This window comes from Eubalaena glacialis, chromosome 17 (genome assembly GCF_028564815.1).
Source record: "Eubalaena glacialis isolate mEubGla1 chromosome 17, mEubGla1.1.hap2.+ XY, whole genome shotgun sequence".
Lineage (NCBI taxonomy): Eukaryota > Metazoa > Chordata > Mammalia > Artiodactyla > Balaenidae > Eubalaena > Eubalaena glacialis.
In genome coordinates, this window is record NC_083732.1 from 13,074,484 (window position 1) to 13,099,104 (window position 24,621).

At 34.8% G+C, this 24,621-nt stretch overlaps 1 protein-coding gene across 1 annotated transcript in view; it reads left to right on the forward strand.

Annotated features, from left to right (window-relative positions):
* Positions 1-956: 956 nt before the first annotated feature.
* MCMDC2 (minichromosome maintenance domain containing 2) overlaps positions 957-24,621 on the forward strand; it is a 35,472-nt gene continuing 11,807 nt past the window's right edge. The window contains exons 1-11 of the mRNA XM_061171957.1: positions 957-1,050; positions 1,138-1,268; positions 1,346-1,405; positions 3,254-3,449; positions 4,062-4,184; positions 4,304-4,408; positions 8,700-8,825; positions 10,583-10,820; positions 16,451-16,656; positions 22,958-23,124; positions 23,619-23,798. Of these exons, the coding sequence (XP_061027940.1) occupies positions 957-1,050; positions 1,138-1,268; positions 1,346-1,405; positions 3,254-3,449; positions 4,062-4,184; positions 4,304-4,408; positions 8,700-8,825; positions 10,583-10,820; positions 16,451-16,656; positions 22,958-23,124; positions 23,619-23,798 (1,626 nt within the window). The remainder of the gene's footprint in view (positions 1,051-1,137; positions 1,269-1,345; positions 1,406-3,253; positions 3,450-4,061; positions 4,185-4,303; positions 4,409-8,699; positions 8,826-10,582; positions 10,821-16,450; positions 16,657-22,957; positions 23,125-23,618; positions 23,799-24,621) is intronic.

A 24,621-nucleotide genomic window follows, 5' to 3' on the forward strand; every position in this document is an offset into this window, starting at 1 on the left:
ATAGTAAATGCCCAATAAATACTTGATAATGAATAAATGTGATAGTCATTATTTCTGACTTCTCGAAATTGGCAGCCATTGAAGGCAGGATTCAATCTTAATCATTTTATCCCTAGAACCTAATACAATGTTTGGCATATATTGTTTCCAATTGGTGTTTGCTGTCTTTAAATGAATTTTATGTATTCCACTCTCATTACTATGGTTTAATGTTTTATGTTGGTCCCTGATAGAAAATTTAAAGCTAGAAGAGACCTTATCATCTAATACAACCCCTTAATTTCCTACAGATGAACCAAGAGAGGTTGGGTGATTTACCCATAGCAACTAGCAAATGCTGGATCTAGATCCAGGTTTTCAGACTTCTTAGGCTAGCTACACTTTGTTACTTATATTGAATTTGTGAAACAGCTTTTACCACTTTCATTTTTTTAAACAACGCCTGCATGGGGACCTCATTATCCAATATTAGTTTCAACAAGCATTTTTTGGTATACCTACTCTGTAAAGAGACATTTGAGGCTCCTGTTCTTAAATTTGAAATCTTATGGAGAGTCTCATAACCTAGTGTTGATAAAAATATCATTTGGCAAGAGAAACCAGTTTTGTTTCCCTTTGAGTAGGATTTTTTTTTTTCTGCACCGCACGGCTTACCAGATCTCAGCTCCCGGACCAGGGATTGAACCCAGGCCATGGCAGTGAAAGCCCGGAATCGTAACCACTAGGACACCAGGGAACTCCCAGGAATTTTTTAAGTTGGAAATTTTACCTCATTTTATTTCACTCTCAATTTTACATTTAATAGTTTAAGCAGTTTTATTATAGATCCTTAAATGTAACTTTTATTTTATTTCTAGGTGTTCTTGTCTTTTCTATGAATTTCACTCTCTGTAGTCTTCACCAGTAACTGTGGTTTAATCATTCAGTAAAAGAGAAGAATCATTAACTAGGAGAAAATGTCAAATCTAAAAATGAAAGAGGCAGCCCTTATCTATCTTGACAGAAGTGGAGGCCTCCAGAAGTTCATAGACAATTGCAAATCCTACAATGGTATGTTCAGCAAAGTTGACTTTATTTTAGAAACTTTAAAGTCCTACGTATAACTGTCCTCATTTTTATATTTGTGTATTTTTACAGATTCAAAACAAAGTTATGCTGTCTATCGATTCAGTATTTTAATAAATCCCTCTGATATTATTGAGTTGGATGCTGAACTTGGAAATCATATTTTACACCAGCCTTTAAAAGCTGCTCAAGTTTTTCAATCAGTAAGTTAAAGAAAGAAATAATTTTATGCCACATGGAATTTTTGCTAACTTCTTTGGTTTTTTGTTTGAAATCACAGGTCTGTTTTATTGCTGTTAAGTCTCTCTCATTAATTGGACAATTACAGACTGAAGCTCAAGTAAGTTTTAGTTAAATTTAACAAAGAAAACTAAGGTACAATACTTTCAAGATACCTTGTAAATAAATATTTTTATATTCATATATATTTTTTGTTTAAACATATTTTCAAAGTTTAATAGATTATCTTACATACGCATCTTTACTTCATGTTTTATCACTTATAACATTAAACATTTTTATAATAAAACATTTCAAACATACCCCCAAATAAAGAGAATAATACAGTGAACCTCCATATATCTATCGCGCAGATTTAATAGTTTGCAATATTTTGCCATACTGGCATCGTCACTTTTTTTCTGAAATGTTTTAAAGCAAATCTTTAAAATACATTCTGTATTTCACCCCTACATACTTTGGTATGTATCAACCTCTAAAAATTGTGGACATTTTTGTTATATAACCCCAATGCCATTATTACCATTTACAAAAAAAATAATAATACTTCCTTGGTATCATCTAATATCCAGTCCATATTGAAATTTACCCAATCGGGGTCTCAAGACTGTCTCACAGTTGATTTGTTCAAGTCAGGACTAAAACAAGGTACACACATTATAACTGGTTCTTACGTCTCCCTAAGTCTCTTTTAATCTAGAGCCATTTCCTCCCCCTCCCTTTTTGTGCCATTGAATTTTTGAAGAAACTAGTTAATTGTCCTGTAAAATGTCTCATAATCTGGACTTGTCTGATTATGTTCTTGTAGAATTTAACTTATACCCCTAGACACCAAATTTCTGGAAAAAAACGTTGGCTCTAAAGACTTGCTTAGATTCAAGTTCAACTCATTTTGATGAGAATATATCATAGTGTCATGTGTTTCATACTGCCCTACATTAGGAGAACTGTCCTATTTGTTATCCCACTTTTAGCAATGCCACAATTGATCAGTGGGTGCAGATGATGTCAGTCTGATCCCTCCAATATACAGTCTCCCATCAACTGTCACCTAATGGTTTTTGCAGCTATTGATAGTCACTGCCTAGATTCCATTATTTCATTAGGAGTTTCAAAATTGTGATTTTCCTAATTTTAGCAAACTTTCTATATTTATTAGCTGAAACTATCCTGTAAGAGAAGTTTCTCCTTTCATCAACTATTTGGTTACCCTGCAATACAATTTGTACAGGAAAAGCAGAAGAAATGTTTGATTCTTTCCATTTATAAATTTTCAGAGTGATGAATTGAAATATAGCAGCCTCCAATGATGACCAATATTTTTTGTTTGTTTTTCCTTTTTTAAATTATGAGGAATGACATGAATTTTTAAATATATCTGATAGGTTTCAATGAATCTTTGTCATTCTTTTTGATGCTTATATTATCTAACTTTGGTCATTGGGAGCTCCTTAAAGTTTGTTCTTATGTCCTTTTGACAATTTCATTAGTTTTTAAGCCCCCCTGGTTTCTGTCACAAGGAGATGCACAGGGAGGTCCATCTGGTGTATTTTCTGCCCCAGACCTGGAATCAGCCATTTCCCCTAAGGAGCTCTGGTTCCTTTTCATGAGAAATTATATTTAGAGATCTGGGCACTAGAAGTGTTTGTTGCTATTGAGTTGTCATTGTTTTATAAATAAGTCTTTTCAGTGAATATAGCGAGGAAATGTGTATTTTTAAAGAAAAATGAGTTCATAATGATATTTTCAATTAAAATATCGGATTATAAGATTTTGCATCTTTAATTTTATATTTAAATCACTTTTCTCTTAATGCTCAAAAGATTGTTTCCTAATACTACTAACAAATTATCTGTTTGAGTTAACCTACAAATATACTTACTATATTGTAATGCAGGTCCAATTGGATCTGCAATTTTTATTAATACTATTTTTGTGTTCTTATTAGATTAATATACTGCTGAAGTTAACACATTTACCTCCTCTGCCAAGTTATAGTCTTGATCTTTGTGAGTTTCCACTTGATTATACATCTCAAAGATTTTATATGATGCAAGGAATTGTGATTGCAATGACAACTGTAACCAAGTATACACAAGGTGCAAGATTTCTTTGTTCAGATGAAGCATGCCCTCTTTCAAAAGGTAAATATTAAAATGTAAAATCAAAACAATTTATTGTTTAATCTTAAATCATGTTTACAATTAGTTAAAAAACATTCACAGCATAGAAAGAATGGAGTAAAATTAGGTGTCTCCTAATGTTTACAAGTCTACTTTGCATAATCTTGAAATTCGTTCTTTCTTCCACACCTCTCCCCTATAATTTAACAGATGCTCTTGTGTCGCTGAAGTACTTGTTTTTCTCACACGCTGTTTCATGACTGTTCATGCTGTTCCCTCTCCATGTAATGTCCTCTTTCAACCCTTTGGCTTAACTTCCAGGACATCTTTTCCATTCATCCCCACCTCTTATTGGGTTGGATGCCTCTCCTCTCTTCTCTCTGAACACTTCGTATATGAATACTGCATATTGAAATTATCTGTTTCTTATTGCCACCTATTGAAATTGTGTGCTTAAGTATCCATATCACTAGTGCCTGGCAAGAAATAGCCATGCAATAAATGTTAATTGAACTGCTATGAACCCACATGAAAAACTGATTTAATTGTATGTTGAATTAGATTCATTTTAAAGGATTGAAAATGGAAAGCTAAATCTGAAGGCAAATTTAGCTTAACTCTATTTTCTTTCAGGATTTCAGTATATAAGAGTGCATGTACCCGGTGCTACAGAATCTGCAACAGTAAGAAATGACTTTTTGTGTAATCTGTGTTCATCTTCGCTTCAAGAAGACAGAAAATTTAGAGTACTTGGTGGTAAAAATGCATTTACGTTTTACAATTACAATTTTTAAAATAATGTCTGATATTTTAATGTGGAAATTAAGTTGAATATATATTCTAATAACTGATTCTTTTTTACTCTTTGCCTTAAGATAAACAGATAGTTGAAATAATTACCACAAAGGCACTTCGTGCTTTTCAAGGATATTCTAACAACCAGCCATTTCGGTTTCAATCTCTCACAATCTTCCTCAGAGGTAAGTAAGTTCTGTTTGCACTAAAATATATAAACTATATAATTGACTTGTTTATGCTTATATATTATAAATGGTACTTCAAAAGCTTGAAAATCATAGGTCTTCTCTTTCTTGAGTATTTTAAAGAGTCATATTTAGCTAATGTAACAATTATTCATTCAGTCATACAACATTCACTTAAGATATTAGCACCTGCTATGTCTCAAGCACTATGCTAAGTCTCAGGGTCACAATTGTTTACAGTAATAATCTCCCATTATTGTATGTGTATGTCTTATATAAATATTGGAATTATTGTTTTAAAATATAAGCTTCAGGAGGGTAGGGACTTGGGTTTTTTACTGCACATAGTAAAAACTCAATAAATATTTGTTAAATAAATGAATGAGCATCGACATATGATTAACTGTTGAGAACTGCATGGGTAAAGACCTGTGAGTAGACAGATTCTGCCATAAAGGAGGAAATCATTATCAGTATCAATCACCCAGGGAAGAGTGAGTCGTTGTTGAGAAGCCAGAACTGTGAAAATGAGGATGGGGTTCAGTCTCTTTTCTTGGGCTAAAATTGGAAGAATTAAACTTTTTGTAAAGAGAGATCTTGAATGTCAACCATGTGTAGGAAACTCAAGGGTTAGAAAACAGAGACTCAAACAAGAAGTCTTTTCACCATGGCCTGGCAAGGACAAGGCAGGCATGTAAGCCCAGATGATAATAGGTAATTTTTAATATCAATTACTATGTGCCACGCACTTTTACATATATTAACTCATTTAGTCACAGCAACTCTTTCAAGTAGGTTCTATTGTTATCTCCATTTTACAATGTGGAAATGGATGCACAGAGAAGTTAAGTAACTTTTCCAAGGTTACACAGCTAGTACATGGCACAGCCATGATTCAAACTCAAGCATTCTAGCTTCAAAGTCTATGATTTTAACTACTTAATTCTATTATATACAAACCATATATTACAATATAGAAATATATGTGACTATCCAACTTATATTTTAGTAGAAAACCCTTTATTCAAATAAACTCTTAATAGAACCCAAATACATTTTTAAAAGTTAAATTAATAAAAGCAGGCCTTTGGGGGTTATCAGGAGAGATACCCAGACTTCCCAGCCTCCTAGCCTTCCTCTTGACCCTTTCTTGACTTCAGGACACATCCATCAAACTGTAAGATTCCAAGGAACAGTTGAAAAATGATTTGCTTTAATTTTCTCCTTGTAATTCATACTGTATCCTTCAGTGTTTTTTGGGGGGGTAGGGTGGGGGAATGTTTGTTTATTTGGTTTGGGGTTTTTATTTTCTCAAATCTTGGGACTGATTCTTCCCATCTAGGTCTACAGGGTATATCAGTATGCTCTCCGGATCTAAAAGAGAGAGAGAGACAGAGAGATAGAGAAACAGAGAGGAGGAAAAAAATGGAGATCAGTGTTTGATCACAGAGAGAAGTTAATCCTTGCTCCTCCTTGTAAGCCTTTCTTTCATAGTTTTACAACCATCCAAATTCTAACTGTATAATGGAGGATCAAGATTTTTAGCATATGTTTTTTAGAATAAATTTTGAACTTGGGCAAAAGCTTTGCTCAATCTGTAGAGGTGAGAGAGGAACCTAGTAAGGTGTCTTTTGGGTAGACTTTATTTATTTATTTTGATTCAAAAGAGTTTATTTGTATTACAAATGGATATATTTTCATTGATGGTATTTGTTTTTCTTTTTTTTAAATTAATTTTTATTGGAACATAGTTCCTTTACAATGTTGTGTTAGTTTCTACTGTACAGCAAATGAATCAGCTATACATATACATGTATCCCCTCTTTTTTGGATTTCCTTCCCATTTAGGTCACCACAGTGCATTAAGTAGAGTTCCCTGTGCTGGGTAGACTTTAGACATGAGCAGACCCAGATGGGAATTTCAGTTCTGCTACTTAACTACTTAGCCTGGTGCAAATCACTTAACCTCTCAGTTTCTTCATATATAAAGTGGGGATAACAATATCTGTCTTATAGTTTACAATTAGATAATGTGTATAAAAGTGACTTGCCTATATTATAGACTGTGACTAATACTTTTTAAAATGATTTTCTTCCCAAATAAAATTATTACTTATAAGGTCATTTTTATTAACATCTTGTCATTTAATGGAAAGATGTTTCATTTTAAACACAATGATCTTGTTTTGCCTTTTGACTATTATAGGAGACTATCTAGTTGCTATGTCACATGCTTCTTGAAGTTAATTCATCATCACCTATAAGTATCAAAATTTATCAGCAATAAAATTTTCTCAATTTACATTATTAATGCCACTCAATATGCACAGTATACTAAACAAAAGTAACTACTTAGCAACTAACTGAACTACTTGTTACTGTTTTTATTTTTTTCAAATTTTTTATTTTATATTGGAGTATAGTTGATTAACAATGTTGTGATAGTTGCAGGTGTACAGCAAAATGATTCAGCTATACATACACATGTATCTATTCTTTTTCAAATTCTTTTCCCAGTTAGGTTGTTACATAATATTAAGCAGAGTTCCCTGTGTTATACAGTAGGTCCTTGTTGGTTATCCATTTTAAATATAGCAGTGTGTACATGTCAATCCCACACTCCCTAACTATCCCTTCCCCCCCCACTTCCCTCCTGGTAGCCTTAAGTTCATTCTCTAAGTCTGAGAGTCTGTTTCTGTTTTGTAAATAAATTCATTAGTATCATTTCTTTTTAGATTCCACATATAAGCAATATCATACGATAGTTCTCTTTCTCTGTCAGACTTACTTCATTCAGTATGACAATCTCTAGGTCCATCCATGTTGCTGCAAATGGCATTATTTCACTCTTTTTAACGGCTGAGTAATATTCCATTGTATATATGTACCACATCTTCTTTATCCATTCCTCTGTCGATGGACATTTAGGTTGCTTCCATGTCTTGGCTATTGTAAACAGTGCTGCAGTGAACATTGGAGTGCATGCATCCTTTCGGACCATGTTTCTCTCCAGATATATGCCCAGGAGTGGGATTGCAGGATCATATGGTAGTCCTATTATTAGTTTTTTAGGGAACCTCCATACTGTTCTCCATAGTGGTTGTATCAATTTACATTCCCACCAGCAGTGTAGGAGGGTTCCCTTCTCTCCACACCCTCTCCAGCATTTGTTGTTTGTGGATTTTTTTGATGATAGGCATTCAGACTGGTGTGAGGTGGTATCTCATTGTAGTTTTGATTTGCATTTCTCTAATAATTAGCAATGTTGAACATCTTTTCACGTGCTTCTTGGCCATCTGTATGTCTTCTTTGAAGAAATGTCTATTTAGGTCTTCTGTACATTTTTTGATTGGGTTGTTTGTTTTGATGATATTAAGCCTCATGTGCAGTTTGTAAATTTTGGAGACTAATCCCTTGTCGGTCACATCATTTGCAAATATTTTCTCCCATTCTGTGGGTTGTCTTTTCATTTTGTTTATGGTTTCCTTTGCTGTGCAAAAGCTTTTGAGTTTAATTAGGTCCCATTTGTTTATTTTTGTTTTTATTTCCATTACTCTGGGAGATGGATCGAAAAAGATATTGCTGTGATTTATGCCAGAGAGTGTTCTGCCTATGTTCTCCTCTAAGAGTTTTATAGTGTCCAGTCTCACATTTAGGTCTTTAATCCGTTCTGAGTTTATTTTTGTGTATGGTGTTAAAGAATGTTCTAATTTCATTTATGTATATGTAGCTGTCCAGTTTTCCCAGCATCATTTACTGAAGAGACTGTCTTTCCTCCATTGTATAGTCTTATCTCCTTTGTCATAGATTAATTGACCATAGGTGCATGGGTTTATTTCTGGGCTTTCTATCCTGTTCCATTGATCTATATTTCTATTTTTGTGCCAGTACCATACTGTTTTGATGACTAGAGCTTTGTAGTATAGTCTGAAGTCAGGGAGCCTGATTCCCCCAGCTCTGTTTTTCTTTCTCAAGATTGCTTTGGCTATTTGGGGTCTTCTGTGTCTCCATACACATTTTAAGATTTTTTTGTTGTAGTTCTGTGAAAAGTGCCACTGATAATTTTATAGGGATTGCATTGAATCTGTAGATTGCCTTGGGTAGTATAGTCACTTTGACAGTATTGATATTAATGCCACTCAATATGCATATTATACTAAACAAAAGTAAATACTTAGCAACTAATTGAACTACTAAATTGTTACTGGTTTTAGATCTTTGAACCATATGATCATGTAAAAGTTTTGTTTAGTAAATAGTTATTTTCTTTTGTGTTTAATAATTTTAGATGAATTAGTGAATGAAATGAATATAGGAAATGAGTATAAGATTATTGGAATTCCAACCTGTGTAAAAACATCACAAACTACTCTCTGTATAGAGGCAAATAATATCACTTTTTTCAATCCAAAAGGTAAGAAAAATGTTAGTATCATATATTAACAAATATTTAAATTTAAATCCATTTGTTCAGGAAATAAGTATTGGTTGCCTATGTGCTGGGCACTCTTCAAAGCACTAGGGATACAGTTGTGATGAGGACAGTCAGGGTTCCTACTCTTAAATCATATGGTAGACAGTCAGTAAATCTGTAAACTAATTAGTAAGACAATTTCAGATAATAAATGCTGCAAAGGAAATAAAGCAAGATAATGTAAAACCTTGCCCACAGGAAGGACTCCTTTCTTTTGGCTAAACCTTATTTAGATTTTTTTTTTTTAATAATTACCAACAAGAAAAATGTTTTAAGATGCCAAGAGTTAGAGATTAGTTTAAAGGTTTTTCTATCCAGCCCTTTGTTTTCTAGCTAAGTAACTGTTGTGGTCTGAGAAAAAGAGCCCAATAAAATGGCATCCTTTTCCTCAGCTGAGTTTTGAACGAATCGAGAAATAAGACAAAAGAGAAAGGCAGTTGGGGGCCAAAATATCACCCTTATTACTGATAATTGCCTTGCAACCTAATTAAGAATTAAGTAAACAAAAGTGGAGAGCAGACCTACTCTTAACTTGGCACGCAAATATCTAAATATAGGACAGGCTAGTTAAATCTTAAATAATGAAGTTAGATTTTTTTTTTCTTTTTGTATTCCCTAGATAACCATCCGCAATAACAGAGGCCCAAGTTGAATTTAAATGCAATGGATTCTAGATACCTCTGCTTATTTTGAAGAGAAAGCTTTATTTATTTATTTATTTTTTGGCTGCGATGTGTGGTTTGTGGGGATCTTAGTTCCCCGACCAGGGATCGGGCCCATGCCCCCTGCATTGGAAGCACAGAGTCCTAACCACTGGACCACCAGGGAATTCCTGAGAAAAACTTCTTAAAAGAATAAAAATATTGAAGAAAGAAAGTACTAATGAACAATAGGCATTTTAAAGATATTTAAAATATTTTCTGCTGTGAAGTGCTTTAAGATTTACTGATTTGGTGGCAGAACATGACATATATGTAGGTGAAGTGTGCTTTCTCCTGCTGAACTCTAGAATTAGGCAGATTTAACCACCCAAATGTGGCAAGAGCTACACAAATGTAGGCCTCCCTTGGTCCATGGGCATCGATGAGTAGAAGAAATCATTGCCCTGTGATGACAGCCCAAGAGGAAGGAGAAAGGGACTGGGTTACATGTGCGCAGCTGTTTCTCCCAAACTGACCAGCTGGATTAAATCACTCATCTCTTTCAGGAGTTGGGCAGAATAAGGTAGTGGAGAAGGTCTAGAATGTTACAGTATATGTTGAAGTCGTAGAGTATAAATCTCCCCTTTTAACAGCAATAATCAAGTATTTCCCATTCTGCTTTTTAGACCTCACTAAAGGTGATAATATTTCAAACATAGATATGTGGAAGCAAACACTGCAGTACAAGAGCCCCATGATCTGGCTTTGCTCACATAGGTCTTAAAAGGAAAAAATGAGAGATTTGCTTGCAACCCACAGCCAGTCTATGTGGGCACACAGGTTGACTGCTTCTTCTTACTGCATTCCTTGGGATAGAAATGATAGACCAGAGTGACCTCCAATCATAATTTAATATCATTGTAATAATTTGAATGTGGCATCATTAAAAGAACTGCAATTTGATAATATTTTAGATAAATGGAATTAGATGTCTATAATATCATTTTCTGGTTTTAAAAAACTCTTTTTAACATATATGTTAATATTTACTTTCAGTTCCTTCAGGAATTAGCGACAATTTCAGTTGTCTCCTCTCTTTGACTTCCAGCTCGTACTGGAAGTTTACAGCAATACTTGCCAATATCTTTGCATCACAAATTGTTCCTCCTGGGACTTACAATTTGCTCAAGCTCTGTTTGTTGATGAGTCTAGTACAGACAAGTGACCGTAACAAGGAACTGGAAGATTGCCTGGATCTTTTAATTATAACAAGTGATATTCTACTCGTAGACAGGTAAAATATATGACATTATGAATTGGTCACAGATTTGCATACATCTTTTCCATGAGCATTATTACAAGGCAAATATTTGGAATTTATCTGAGCAGTAGAAATATTTAAATAAACTTTTATCAATGAAGTTCAAAACTTTTTAAAACATGAATTGAGAAATGGGATATTTGCTTTCAACATTTTGAGAATCTAACCACTCGAAGTTTCAACTTGTTTCCCCACTCAGACCTTTTTAAATAAATGCCTCCTTTGCAGGCTTCCTTTTCCCCCATTCCCTAGATCAGTGTTCTGCTTTTGTACTTTGTTTTCACTTCAAAATAATCTCCCCGCTAGAGCTAACAAGCTGTTTTCTTCTTTTTCTTCAAGATTCCATTCAATAATATTGATTCACTGCGCCCAAATAAGGCTGTTAAAAGTGCCAAAATTACTGTTTTGGGGGTGTCACTCAAACCTTGGAGTAAGCCTCTACTCAGCATATTGGGACTCCCCACTAGCAAGTACCCTTTTTAAAAAGTTACTTAAATGTTCAAAAAGCTAGGAATAAGCTTCATATATTAAAATCATGTATGCAAGTATAAAGCAAAAACAAATTTATGGAATGAATTTTAAATTAAAAAAATAAAATTCAAATTAGCTCTAACTTAATTGGACAGATGATGTTTTGCTAAAATTAAAATTAAATCACAATGTAAATATAGTGCTAACTGCTACAGATTGTACCAATTTAATCTTACACTAACGAGCATGAGAATATTTGTTTCCTAACAGCCTCACCAACACTGGGTATTATCAAACTTTAAAATTTTGCCATTTGATGGATGGAAAGTGGTATTTTATTTTAATTTGCATTTCTTTAACTAGAAGTAAGTTTTAGCATCATTTAGAATTTGTTAAACACTTTTTATTATTTTTCTATGAACTCCTTGACCATTGTCCATTTTTTAAATTAAATTGTTTATTTCTTACTGATTTGTGATACCTCTTGTAAATTAAAGCCTTTGTCTCTCTGTTTGTCATTAACCTTTTCCTGTGGTATTTGGGGCTGTATGAGAGATTTGGTGTTTTGTTTTGTTTTTTAGGTAAAATTTACAAAAATAAAGTGAAGTAATCAGATCTTAGGTAGACAATTCGATGAGTCTTGACAGATGCATACATTCCTATAGCCATCACCTCAATAAGATATAGAACATTTCCGTTTTCCTTTACCTTGGAAAGGTCCTTCATTTTCTCTTCCAATTAGTTCCTATCTCCACGGGTGATTTCTGTCACCATAGGTTAATTTTCCTGTTCTTGAACTTCGTATAACTAGGATCATACAGTGCACACTCTTTTGGGTCTAGCCTCTTTCACTCAACATGTTTTTGAGATTGGCCCTGTTGTGTGTATCAGAAGTTCATTGTTTTTATTGATGAGTAGTGTTCCATTATATGAATATACCAAAATTTGTTTATCTGTTCTCCTAGTGATGGACATTTGGGTTTTGCATGTTTTTTTTTTTTTAATTATTAAAACAAAGTCCTAGGACAGGGCATGGCACACAGAAGATGATCAATTGATATTTGACAAATGAATCAATGAATGGATTTGTGGGTTTTTTTTTGGCTGCGTTTTGGGTCTTCATTGTTGCGCGTGGGCTCTCTCTAGTTGCAGCGAGCGGGGGCTACTCTTAGTTGCGGTGTGCGGGCTTCTCATTGCGGTGGCCTCTCTTGTTGCAGAGCATGGGCTCCAGTAGTTGTGCCCGTGGGCTCAGTAGTTGTGGCTCACAGGTTCCAGAGTGCAGGCTCAGTAGTTGTGGCGCACGGGCTTAGTTGCTCCAAGGCGTGTGGGATCTTCCTGGACCAGGGCTTGAACCCGTGTCCCCTGCATTGGCAGGCGGATTCTTAACCACTGCACTACCAGGGAAGCCCTGGGTTTTGCATGTTTTGACTATATAAGTAAGGCTGCTATAAATATCTCTTGTTCAAGTCTTTTTGTAGACCTAGGTTTTCATTATCTTGGATAAATACCTAGGAGTGGAATTACTGTGTCATAAGGTAGGTTTATATAACTTTATAAGAAACTGCCAAACAGTTTTTCAAAGTGGTTGTACAAGTTTACATTCCTAACAATGAGTTAAGGTTCCAGTTGTTTCTATCCTCACCAACATCCAGTGTGGTCAGTCTTTCTCAATTTAGCCATTCTAGGGCATGTGAAATGGTGTCTCATTACGGTTCTAAGTTGCATTTCCCTGATGACTACTGATTCAAGCTCTTTTTCATGTGTTATTAGCTACTCATGTATCTTCTTTTCTGAAGTGTCAAGTCCTTTGCTCACTTTTAAATGGGGCTCTTCCAGATGCACATCTGTTGTCACATATGTATCATGAAATTTTTCTCCCAGTCTAAAGCTTGAGTTTTTTTTTTCTTAAAGATATCTTTGTTGAGCAGACCTTTTAGTTTAGGTTATTATTTTCTTTTATGTTTAGTGTTTTCTGGGTTCTGTTTAAGAAATCTTTGTCTACCCCAAGGTCATGAAGATATTCTTTTATGTTTTCTTCTAGAAGTATTTGTTTTTACATTAGGTCTGTTTTCTATTACAAGTCAATTTTTGTATATGATACAAGGTAGGAGCCAAGATTAATATTTTTCCTATGCATTTATCTAATTTTTCCATACCATTTGTTTAAAAGACTTTCCTTTCCCCGTTGAATTGCTTTGCTACCAATGTTGAAAATTAGTTGAACTGGTTATAAACTAGTGTAAAATTGAACTGGATATATATCTATTTAAACGTTCTTTTCTGTTATTTTGACCTTTATGTCTATAATTATGCCTCACATTCTTGTTATTGTAGCTCTATATTAAGTTTTGAATCAGGTAGTGCAACTTTATTCTTCATTTTTAAGATTTGTTTGCACTATTTTAGGTCATTTACATTTTCTTATAAAGTTTAGAATCTATATGTTAACACCAACCTCCATCCCCATCACCCCCAAAGAGCCTTTAAGGATTTTGATGGAACTGCATTTAACTTATAAATCAATTTGGGTAGAATTTACATCTTAACAATGTTGAGTCTTCCAATCTGTGAATATGGTATATATCTCCATTTATTTAAATCTTAATTTCTTTCAGCAATGTTTTGTAAAGGTCATGCACATAATTTAAGTTGATTTCTAAGTATCTGGTGTTTTTGATGCTATTAAAAATGGTAGTGTTTTATTAATTTTATTTTTCAAATATTTGCTGTGAGTATATAGAGATACAATTGATTTTTGTATTTGGATCTTTTACTCTGTGACCTTGTATCAGTAGTTCAAAAAATTCCTCAGCTGATTCCAATGATTAGCCAAGTTTGAGGCCCATTGTTCTATATAACTAGGTTCTCAGCCTGACTGCATGTTAGAATCATCTGGGATAATATTAAAAAAAAAATTTATGACTGTGGCTCACCCCTAGAGATTCTAATTTACATCGTTTGGGGTGGGGCTTGGCATTAGAATTTTTTTAAAACCCCAGGCAATTTTTTTTTGTTAAAGTATAATTGACATGCAATATCATGTTTGTGTACATCATAGTGATTCAATATTTATATACATTTCAAAATGGTCACCACAATAAGTCTAGTTACCATCTGTCACCATACAAAGTTATTACAATATTATTGACCATATTCTCTATGCTGTACCTTACATCCTTGTGACATTTATTTTATAACTAGAAGTTTGTACCTCTTAATCCCTTTTACATATTTCACTTTCCCAATCCCCCTTCCCTCTGGCAACAACAGGTTTGTTTTCTATATCTATTCTGTCTTGTTTTGTTTGTTCATTTGTTGTTGTTTTTTAGATTCCACATATAAGTGAAATCGTATAATAATTATCTTTTTCTATCTGACTTACTTTACTTAGCATAATACCCTCTAGGCCCATCCATGTTGTCACAAATGTCAAGATTTCATACTTCTTATTGCTGAATAATATTCCATCATATATATACCACATCTTCTTTATCAGTTCATCTATTGATAGACACTTAGGTTGTTTCCATATCTTGGCTATTGTAAATAATGCTGCAATGAACATAGGGGAGCATATATCTTTTCTAATTAGTGTTTTTGTTTTCTTTGGATTAATACCCAGAAGTGGAATTGCTGGATCATATGGTAACTCTATTTTTAGTTTTTTGAGGAACCTCCTTACTGTTTTCCGCAGTGGCTGCAACAATTTACATTCCCACCAACAGTGCATAAGGAGTCCCTTTTCTCCACATTCTTGCCAACGCTTGGGTTGTTTTTTGTTGTTTTTTTGTCTTTTTGATAACAGCCATTCTGACAGGTGTGATGTGATATCTCATCATGGTTTTGATTTGCATTCCCCTGATGAGTAGTGATTTGACCATCTTTTCATGTGCCTGTTGGTTCCCCAGGTGATTTTAATGTGAGCTAGGGTTGAGAACCACTGCTCTATAGGCTTGCAAATTTTCTTTCTAAATCTTACTCCCCCATTTTATATATCTTCAAATTAGCATCTAAATTCTTTGGAATGACACATACACTAGACATTTTATAGCATCTGCCTATCCACATTTAAGAGATACTCCTTCACCCTCTTTGTACCGTATCTCTGCTCATCATAGTAGATTGCACCAGCAAGCTATGATTTCTGTGGCAAGGATTTAAAAGCTAAGCTAAGATAATCATATTCCTTTCTTATAATTTAAGTTTGAGAAATGAAGAGGGTGAGGCAATTGGCAAAGAGATTAGAAAGCAAAAGGATGTATCAAGAGTTATCTTGATACATAGGTAGCAGGGGTAGTCATGATGAACTATTGGCAAGCCTAAATGCAAAATTTTGAATAAACGAAAGAAAGCAATTCATAAAAAAAGGAAGTCCCCGTTCAAATGTCATTTCTCTATAGCTTTCTCTGACTTCCATCCAGGAGGAAATAATGATCTTTTATGGATGTCCTCATGACATTATTTTAGTACTTATCACATCGTGTTTTAGTTTTTTGTCTACATCTCTCTAGGCTGTTAGCTTTCCAAGTTAAGGACCAAAACTCATATATATATATATATTGTTAATAACCTGAGACAATACATAGCAAAGACAAATTCTTTTTTTTTTAAAATTAATTAATTAATTAATTTTTTTGCTGCATTGGGTCTTCGTTGCTGCATGTGGGCTTTCTCTAGTCACGGTGCACGGACTTCTCGAGGGCTACTCTTCGTTGCAGTGAGCGAGGGCTACTCTTCGTTGCGGTGCATGGGCTTCTCATTGTGGTGGCTTCTCTTGTTGCGGAGCACAGGCTCTAGGCGTGTGGGCTTCAGTAGTTGTGGCATGCGGGCTCAGTAGTTGTGGCTCACAGGCTCTAGAGCACAGGATCAGTAGTTGTGGCGCACGGGCTTAGTTGCTCCGCGGCATGTGGGATCCTCCCGGACCAGGGCTTAAACCCGTGTCCCCTGCATTGGCAGGCAGATTCTTAACCACTGCACCACCAGGAAAGTCCTACATATATGTTTTTATCCATAGCACTAGTGCTCAACAGACATTGAATCAAATTAAATCTAATTGTATAGCTATTATGCATTATGACTTCTGAAAATCAAATATTAAATAATAGTAATGAATAATTTATTTTTTCCCTTAGGCTTTTGAATTTTAGTATAAACCTTGTGCCCCGTGGTATACGTCATCCAGTCTCTACTGAAATTTTTCCTACTCTATCCAGGAATAAGTATGGAACTGGAGCAGTTAGCATTCAAGCTGGCAGTGCTTTGCTAGCTAAAGGTGGTATCTGCTTTATAGGAGACTTGGCTTCACACAAAAAAGATAAACTTGAACAGCTTCAATCAGGTAAACAGTATTTTTTCAAATTAATTTTCACCTGTTTAACTTATAGTCTCATTAGTGTCAAGGGGTTACTTAACAATTAAGATTGTATTGTACACATTTTAGGAATAGAGAAATTATATTAAATGACATTTCTCATTTTACCTTTATAAATAAAAGCAGAGGAATTTAATGTGCAAATGCATTGTTTTATGCTTTGCTCTCAGTTGTGCTAACACATGAGTTTGTATTAGGCCAGATTTATTTCCTTTTCTTGTCTTATTGCATTAGCTAGGACTTCCCATATGATGTTGAAAAACAGTGGTGAGAAGGAACATCCTGATATTGTCTTGCTCCTGATCTAATAGGAAAGTTTCATGTTTCTCACCATTGAGTATGATGTTAGCTGTAGGTTTTTTGTAGAAGTTCTCTTGCAAGTTGAAGGAATTCCCCTCTATTCTTAATCTACTAAGAGTTTTTTAATAATGAATTGGTGCTGAATTTCATCAAATGCTTTTTCTACACCTATTGATATGATAATGTGATTTTTCTTCTGTAGCCTGTTGATATTATGGATTACATTAATTGATTTTCAGATGTTGAACCAGCTTTGCATACCTAACATAAACCCTACCTGGCTGTGGTGTATAATTCTTTTTATACATTGTTGGACTTGATTTGCTATTATTTTGTTGAGGATTTTTGCCTGTATATTCACAAGAGATATTGGTGTGTAGTTTTCTTTTTTTTTTTTTTTTATAAGCTCAGGTGTGTGGGCCTTTTTTTTTTTTTTTAAATTTTGTTACATAGGTTTTTAAATTTTTTTAAAAAATTTATTTATTATTTATTTATTATTTATTTTTGGCTGTGTTGGGTCTTCGTTTCTGTGCGAGGGCTTTCTCTAGTTGCGGCAAGCAGGGGCCACTCTTCATCACGATGCGCGGGCCTCTCACTATTGCGGCCTCTCTTGTTGCGGAGCACAGGCTCCAGACGCGCAGGCTCAGTAGTTGTGGCTCACGGGCCTAGTTGTTCTGTGGCATGTGGGATATTCCCAGACCAGGGCTCAAACCCGTGTCCCCTGCATTGGCAGGCAGATTCTCAACCACTGTGCCACCAGGGAAGCCCCTGTAGTTTTCTTATAATATCTTTTGTCTGGTTTTAGTATTAGGATAATGCTGCTTGGGCCAGATTTATAACTAACAAGGATATGGACAGATAAGTATCGGGCCAAGAGAAGTTAGGGCCTTACACTCTTGGCATACCGGCAAGAATGTGCAGCAATACTCAGGGCACATAGCATATTGCCTCTCCCTACAAGAGAATGCAGAAATAGACCCACGCTAATATGCTTACTTGATTTTTGACCACAGCATCAAAGCAAGAAAATGGACAAAGGAAAGTTTTTTCAACAAATGATGGTGGAACATCTGGCTATATATATGGAAAAATTAATATTGGCTCATACCTCACAATTGTACACAATAATTAATTAAAGATGGATCATAAACCTAAATGTAAAAACTAAAATTATAAAGCTACTAGAAGAAAACATGGGAAATCTTCATGACCTTAGGGTAGGCAAAGATTTTTTAGACAAAACCCAGAAAGCAATAAACAGAAAATAATTGATGAATTGGACTTTATCAAAACTAAAAAGTTATACACATCAAAAAGGCCATTTAAAAAGTGAATAGGCAAGCAAAGAAAAAGAAAATAATTGCAATACATATATTTGACATAGGACATATACCTAGAACATAGAAACAATTCTTACAAGTCAGTAATTTGAAAAACAAAGAACCAGACAACCTACAGAATGGGAGAAAATATTTGCAAAGGATGTGACTGACAAGGCTTAATCTCCAAAGTATACAAACAGCTCATACAACTCAACAACAAAAAAACAAACAATCCAATCAAAAAATGGGCTGAAGACCTCAATAGACATTTCTCCAAAGAAGACATACAGATGGCCAACAGGCACATGGAAAGATGCTCAACATCACTAATTATTAGAGAAATGCAAATCAAAACTACAATGAGATACCACCTCACACCAGTCATAATGGCCATCATTAAAAAGTCTACAAATAACAAATGCTGGAGAGGGTGTGGAAAAAAGGGAACCCTCCTACAGAGTTGGTGGGAATGTAAGTTGGTGCAGCCACTATGGAAAACAGTATGGAGATTCCTCAAAAAACTAAAAATAGAGTTGCCATATGATCCAGCAATCCCACTCCTGGCATATATCCAGACAAAATTATAATTCAAAAAGATATTTGCGCCCCTATGTTCATAGCAGCACTGTTCACAATAGCCAAGACATGGAAACAGCCTAAATGTCCATTGACGGATGAATGGATAAAGAAGATGTACTTTGTCAATACTACTCAGCCATAAAAAAGAATGAAATAATGCCATTTGCAGCAACATGGATGGACCTACAGATTGGCATACTAAGGGAAGTAAGGCAGACAGAGAAAGACAAATATCATATGATATCACTTATATGTGGAATCTAAAGTATGACACAAATGAACTTACCTACAAAACAGAAACAGACTCATAGACATAGAGAACAGACTTGTGGTTGCCGAGGGAGGTAGGGAGGGATGGAGTGGGAGTTTGGGGTTAGCAGATGCAAACTAGTATGTATAGAATGGATAAATTATCCTACTGTATAGCACAGGGAGCTATATTCAATATCTGTGATAAACCATAATGGAAAAGAATATAAAAAAGAATGTATATTTATATATATATTTCTGTACAGCAGAAATTAACACAACATTGTAAATCAAACATTCTTCAACACATACACACAAAGAACCCAGCAAAAAAATGGTCAAAAGACTTAGATAGTGACTTCACAAAGGAATGTATACAAAATGACAAATAAGTGCATGAAAGAGTGCTTAATATCATTAGTTGGATATTGGGGAAATGAAAATAAAAACCACAATGAGATACCAATACTTACACATACTAGCAGGTGCTGCTTCATGGGCGGGGAACAAGTATAGCTCCCCCTAGAAGAGCCTGGCACTTGGTTAAAACTCTACTGTCACCATCTTCAAATTTTTAATGATTTTAGGGCTTCCCTGGGGGCTCAATGGTTAAGAATCCGCCTGCCAATGCAGGGGACACGGGTTCGAGCCCTGGTCTAGGAAGATCCCACATGCCGCATAGCAACTAAGCCCGTGCGTCACAACTACTGAGCCTGCGCTCTAGAGCCCGTGAGCCACAACTGCTGAAGCCCGCGCGCCTAGAGCCTGTGCTCTGCAACAAGAGAAACCACCACAATGAGAAGCCTGCGCACCGCACTGAAGAGTAGCCCCCGCTCGCCGCAACTAGAGAAAGCCCGCGCACAGCAGTGAAGACCCAACGCAGTCAAAAATAAATAAATTTTTAAAAAATTATAAAAGGAAAATTTTAATGATTTTATCTTTGAAGTTGTTTTGTACGGAAGACAGTGGAGCTTGAACGTGAGCAGAGGAGATACATCCATGCATGTGTCCACCATGCCTTGCTGCCCTATTTCAAATAGCATTTGCGATCACTATGAGGCTTGTTAACACACTTAATTTGTAATCAGTTTGATTCTCGCTGGACTCTCATGCATTGTGACTACACTGCAATTCAGTGCCCATGTTCCATTTCAAAACATCTTCTGCTGAGTGAGATGGGGAGCTGATAGCCCCAAGGAGGCCAAGCTTTCCATTTGAATCAGACTTGCTTCTGTAATAGGCAGTGGCATTCTAAGAAACACAAATGACCAAGGAACCCCATCATATCCTTTCTTACTTGGTTACTTCCCTGTATTTGCCAACCTCTTACATTGAAAATGATAATATAGGAGGGAAGGGAAAGATAGGGCAACCCGTTGTTCCTTTTCCTTTCAGTCCTTCCTTACTCACCAGTAGAGAGTGCTGGAGAAATGTGTGCATATCAAGAAACAAATTAAAAACAGTTTTGTGTAAAATAAAAATATTTCCCCTGTTCTGATAAGAACAAAAATATATAAACATGTATTAATACTTCCTACAAAATACTAATGATGCTGGATATGAGTTAAATGCTCAAATATTTGTATTTAAGACTGGAATTGTACAATATAAAGATAAATGGTAAAATTCATGTCAATAATTTAAAATTTTAGTATTAGACTGACAGCTACTTCTATTACATTTTCCGGTAATAGCTTTATTGAAATATAATTTGCACACCATAAAATTCACCCACCTAAAATGTACAGTTCAGTGGCTTTTTGAATATTCACAGAGTTGTACAACCATCACCACTATCTGTTATACTTTCAGAACATTTTCATTACCCCAAAGGAAACCCCGTACTCATTAGCAGTCACCCCCCATGCCCCCTCTCCCCAGAGTTCCCGGAAACCTAATCTGCTTTCTGTCTCTATGGATTTGCCTATTCTGGACATTTCATATAAATGGAATCATACAATTTGTGGTCTTTTATTACTGGCTTCTTTCACTTAGCATAATGTTTTTGAGGTTCATCCATGTTGTAGCATGTATCACTTCATTCCTTTTTTTTAAAAAATACTGATAAAATACACAACGTAAAATTGACCATTTTAACCATTTTCCAATGTACAGTTCAGTGGCATTAAGTACATTCACAATGTTACGCAATCATCACCACTATGCATTTCTAGAACTTTTTCATAATCCCCAACAGAAAGTCTGTACTCATTAAACAATAACTCTCTATTCCCCCCTATCTCTAGCCCCTGGGAATCTCTATTTGACTTTCTGTCTCTATGAATTTGCCTCTTCACAGAATCTCATTCCTTTTTATGGCTGAATAATATTCCAATATATATAAGTGACTTTATATATATATATATATATATATATATATATATATATATATATATATAATCACTTAAAAAATCATTCATCTGTTAATGGACCCTTGGGTTGTTTCTACCTTTTGGCTATTGTGAATAATGCTGCTATGAACATTGGTGTAAAAGTATCTGTTTAAGTCCCTGCTTTCAACTCTCTTGCATATATACCTATAAGTGGAATTGCTGGATCATGTGGTAATTCTATGTTTAACTTTATGAGGATCCACCAAACTGCTTTCCATAGTGGCCACACCATTTTACATTCCCACCAGTAATGCACAAGGGTTCTAATCTCTCCACATCACCTCTATTAACATTTTATAAGTAATAAAATATTTTTAAAAGAAAAAGCTTTATATAAAAAACAGCATTTTCCCCTGCTTTTTGAATAAGAGGCCCATATTTTCATTTTACATTGGACCCTACAAATTATGTGGCTGGCCCTGGCTACTAGAATGACAAAAATTAAAAAGACCGACAACAACGGATGTTATCAAGGATGTAGAGAAGTTGGAATTCTCATATATTGTTGATGAGAGTATAGAATAGTACAACCATTTTGCAAACTGCTCTGGCAGTTTCTATATAGTTAAATATATATTTACCTTGTGATCCAAAAGAAAATAAACATGTATACAAAAAACTCTTACCGTGAATGGAGAGAGGACTAATTTGAGAAATATTTGGGAGATAGCATCCTAGGAATAGAATTGAATCCATAGATTGAGTGCTTATAAGGGATGAGGGGAGGATAGAAAGGAGAATGGGATGTTTCCACATTTTTTGTTTGGGTTTTAAGTGGATCAATGGTGATTCTCCTAATTGTGAGTAATGCACAAGAGCCATTTGAGGAGGAGAAATGATGAATTTGGTTTCTCACATGTTGAATTTGAGATATATTTTCTCCTAGTCACTCCTACTTAGATGGCCCACTTTCTATTATTTTTTTTTTGGCACATAAAAGAACATTGTTGGGGACTTCCCTGGCAGTCCAGTAGTTAAGACTCCACGCTCCCAATGCAGGGGGCGTGGGTTCGATCCCTGGTCGGGGAACTAAGGTCCCACATGCCGCATGACGCAGCCAAAAGAAAAAAACAAAAGAACATTGTTTAATTTCAGCCTCCCTTGTAAGCCTGCACTACCTGCACTATATGACCAGTCTCCTTACCCTCTGCCTATTCCTCCCAATTCACGATTCTGGCTACGTGCTTTGGACTGATGATACTCATTGTCAGGGGGCACATAAACATTCAAATGTTTTTCTTGCCTTCTTCTTTTTTATGGCAGATCCTCTAATTTAGCCAAATCTTGCAAAACAATCAAATTTACTTGTGTCTTTACTATCCAAAATTTAGACTGTAAAAATTCTGTATAATAATATTTATTAATTTATAGACATATAGACCAAAGTGAACTTAAATAACAAATGGATAATGTCTTTTGACTTAGCTGTGGAAAGTAGAAGCATCACAGTATACATCTCAGGAAAGAAGTTTGGGGATGATATGGACCAACAAATGACTTTTCCAGTTCAGTGCAGTTTTTGGTCTTTTGTTGATATGGATTCATCTTCAAGAAGAAATATACAGAAAACCAATACTCTAATTGGTCAGATGGTAAAGTATATGTGTATTTTATTGTTAGAGTGTTGTTCAGGGAATTTAGTCACAGATTTTAATCTTAATGTTTTTATTGTTCTTAATGTTTTATTATTATTTCTGTGCTTAATTTCTATACTTAATTGGGCTAGAACTAAATAATGACACAGTTGTTTGAAAATTTTCATTTTTTAGTCATGCAAAGCAGGTGTCTGCTCACTAGAAATTATTATTTGAATAGGTAGTGGGAGAGGCTTTAATGAACAGTGTGTAAGAAGATACTCAGTAAAAAGCATTTTAGAAAAATTTGTTATCACAAAGTTCCCATGTTATTTGGGAATCACTTTAAATACTAATAATAACAAATAATAAAATAATTATTACAATTATAGTTTTATAATTTAATATTATAGTAATATAATTCTACTAATAATTTAAATAATACTTAATTTGAAGTGTTTATGAAAATGCCAGTGTTTAATATTTGCCTTTTACATTTTTGTTTGATGCAGGATTGCAGTTTGATTCCAGCTAATCTCGTAGAGGCATTTGGATTATTGATTAACTGCAATGAATCATCTCCTTGCCACCCACTTCTTCCTACTGTGCAACATACTTTAAAGAAAGCCATTGATCCTGAAGGGCTGCTTTATGTAGCTTCTAAACAGTTCACAACTGAAGATTTTGAAAAGGTAAAAGTATGTGCTAATGTTTCTCAATGTAAATAAAACTCCCTTTGAACATTTAGTTTTCCTTATTTAGAATTCTTTTATTCCGATTTGCTTCCAGCTTTTAAGCATTTTAAGGACATTGTATAGAAAAAATTTAGGTTTATAATTAAACTAGAAACTGTAAGGACATAGGGACTTCCCTGGCCATCCAGTGGGTAAGACTCCATGCTCCCAGTGCAGGGGGCCCGGGTTCGATCCCTGGTCGGGGAATTAGATCCCACATGCATGCTGCAACTAAGACCCGGTGCAGCCAAAATAAATAAATAAATAAATATTTTAAAAAAACTATAAGGACATAGATATTAAAATGTTGAGTTTATTCTTTGAACCACTGACCAAATCACCATAGCTTAAAGCATTTCCATGAAAAGATTCAAAATAGAATATTTCTATAAAACATTATGTTGAGAGGCTTTATAAGTATACAGCTTTCTACATTTTACAGACTATTGAAAGGGAAACTTTACATGAATGCCTGCAGAGTTCTGACTATAGGGGATATCTCTCATGACTCACAAACCCATTTATTTTAATGTCCTGACCTGAAAACACGTGTGGTATGTTCAGATAATCTGAGAGTAGATGATGCAAATTTAGTAATGCCTGTCATAGCTATTAAAGGTAGTCAGGTATTTACAAGTGAAGCCCTTTTAATATTAACTATTCAGAAATCTGTCCACAGTAGAGTTAAAGTATCTGTGTAGGATAGCTAAAAGGCATGGAATACTGGGAAGTGGGAATCCATGGGTCATTAAATTTTTTGTTCATACCTGCCTTCCTTGTA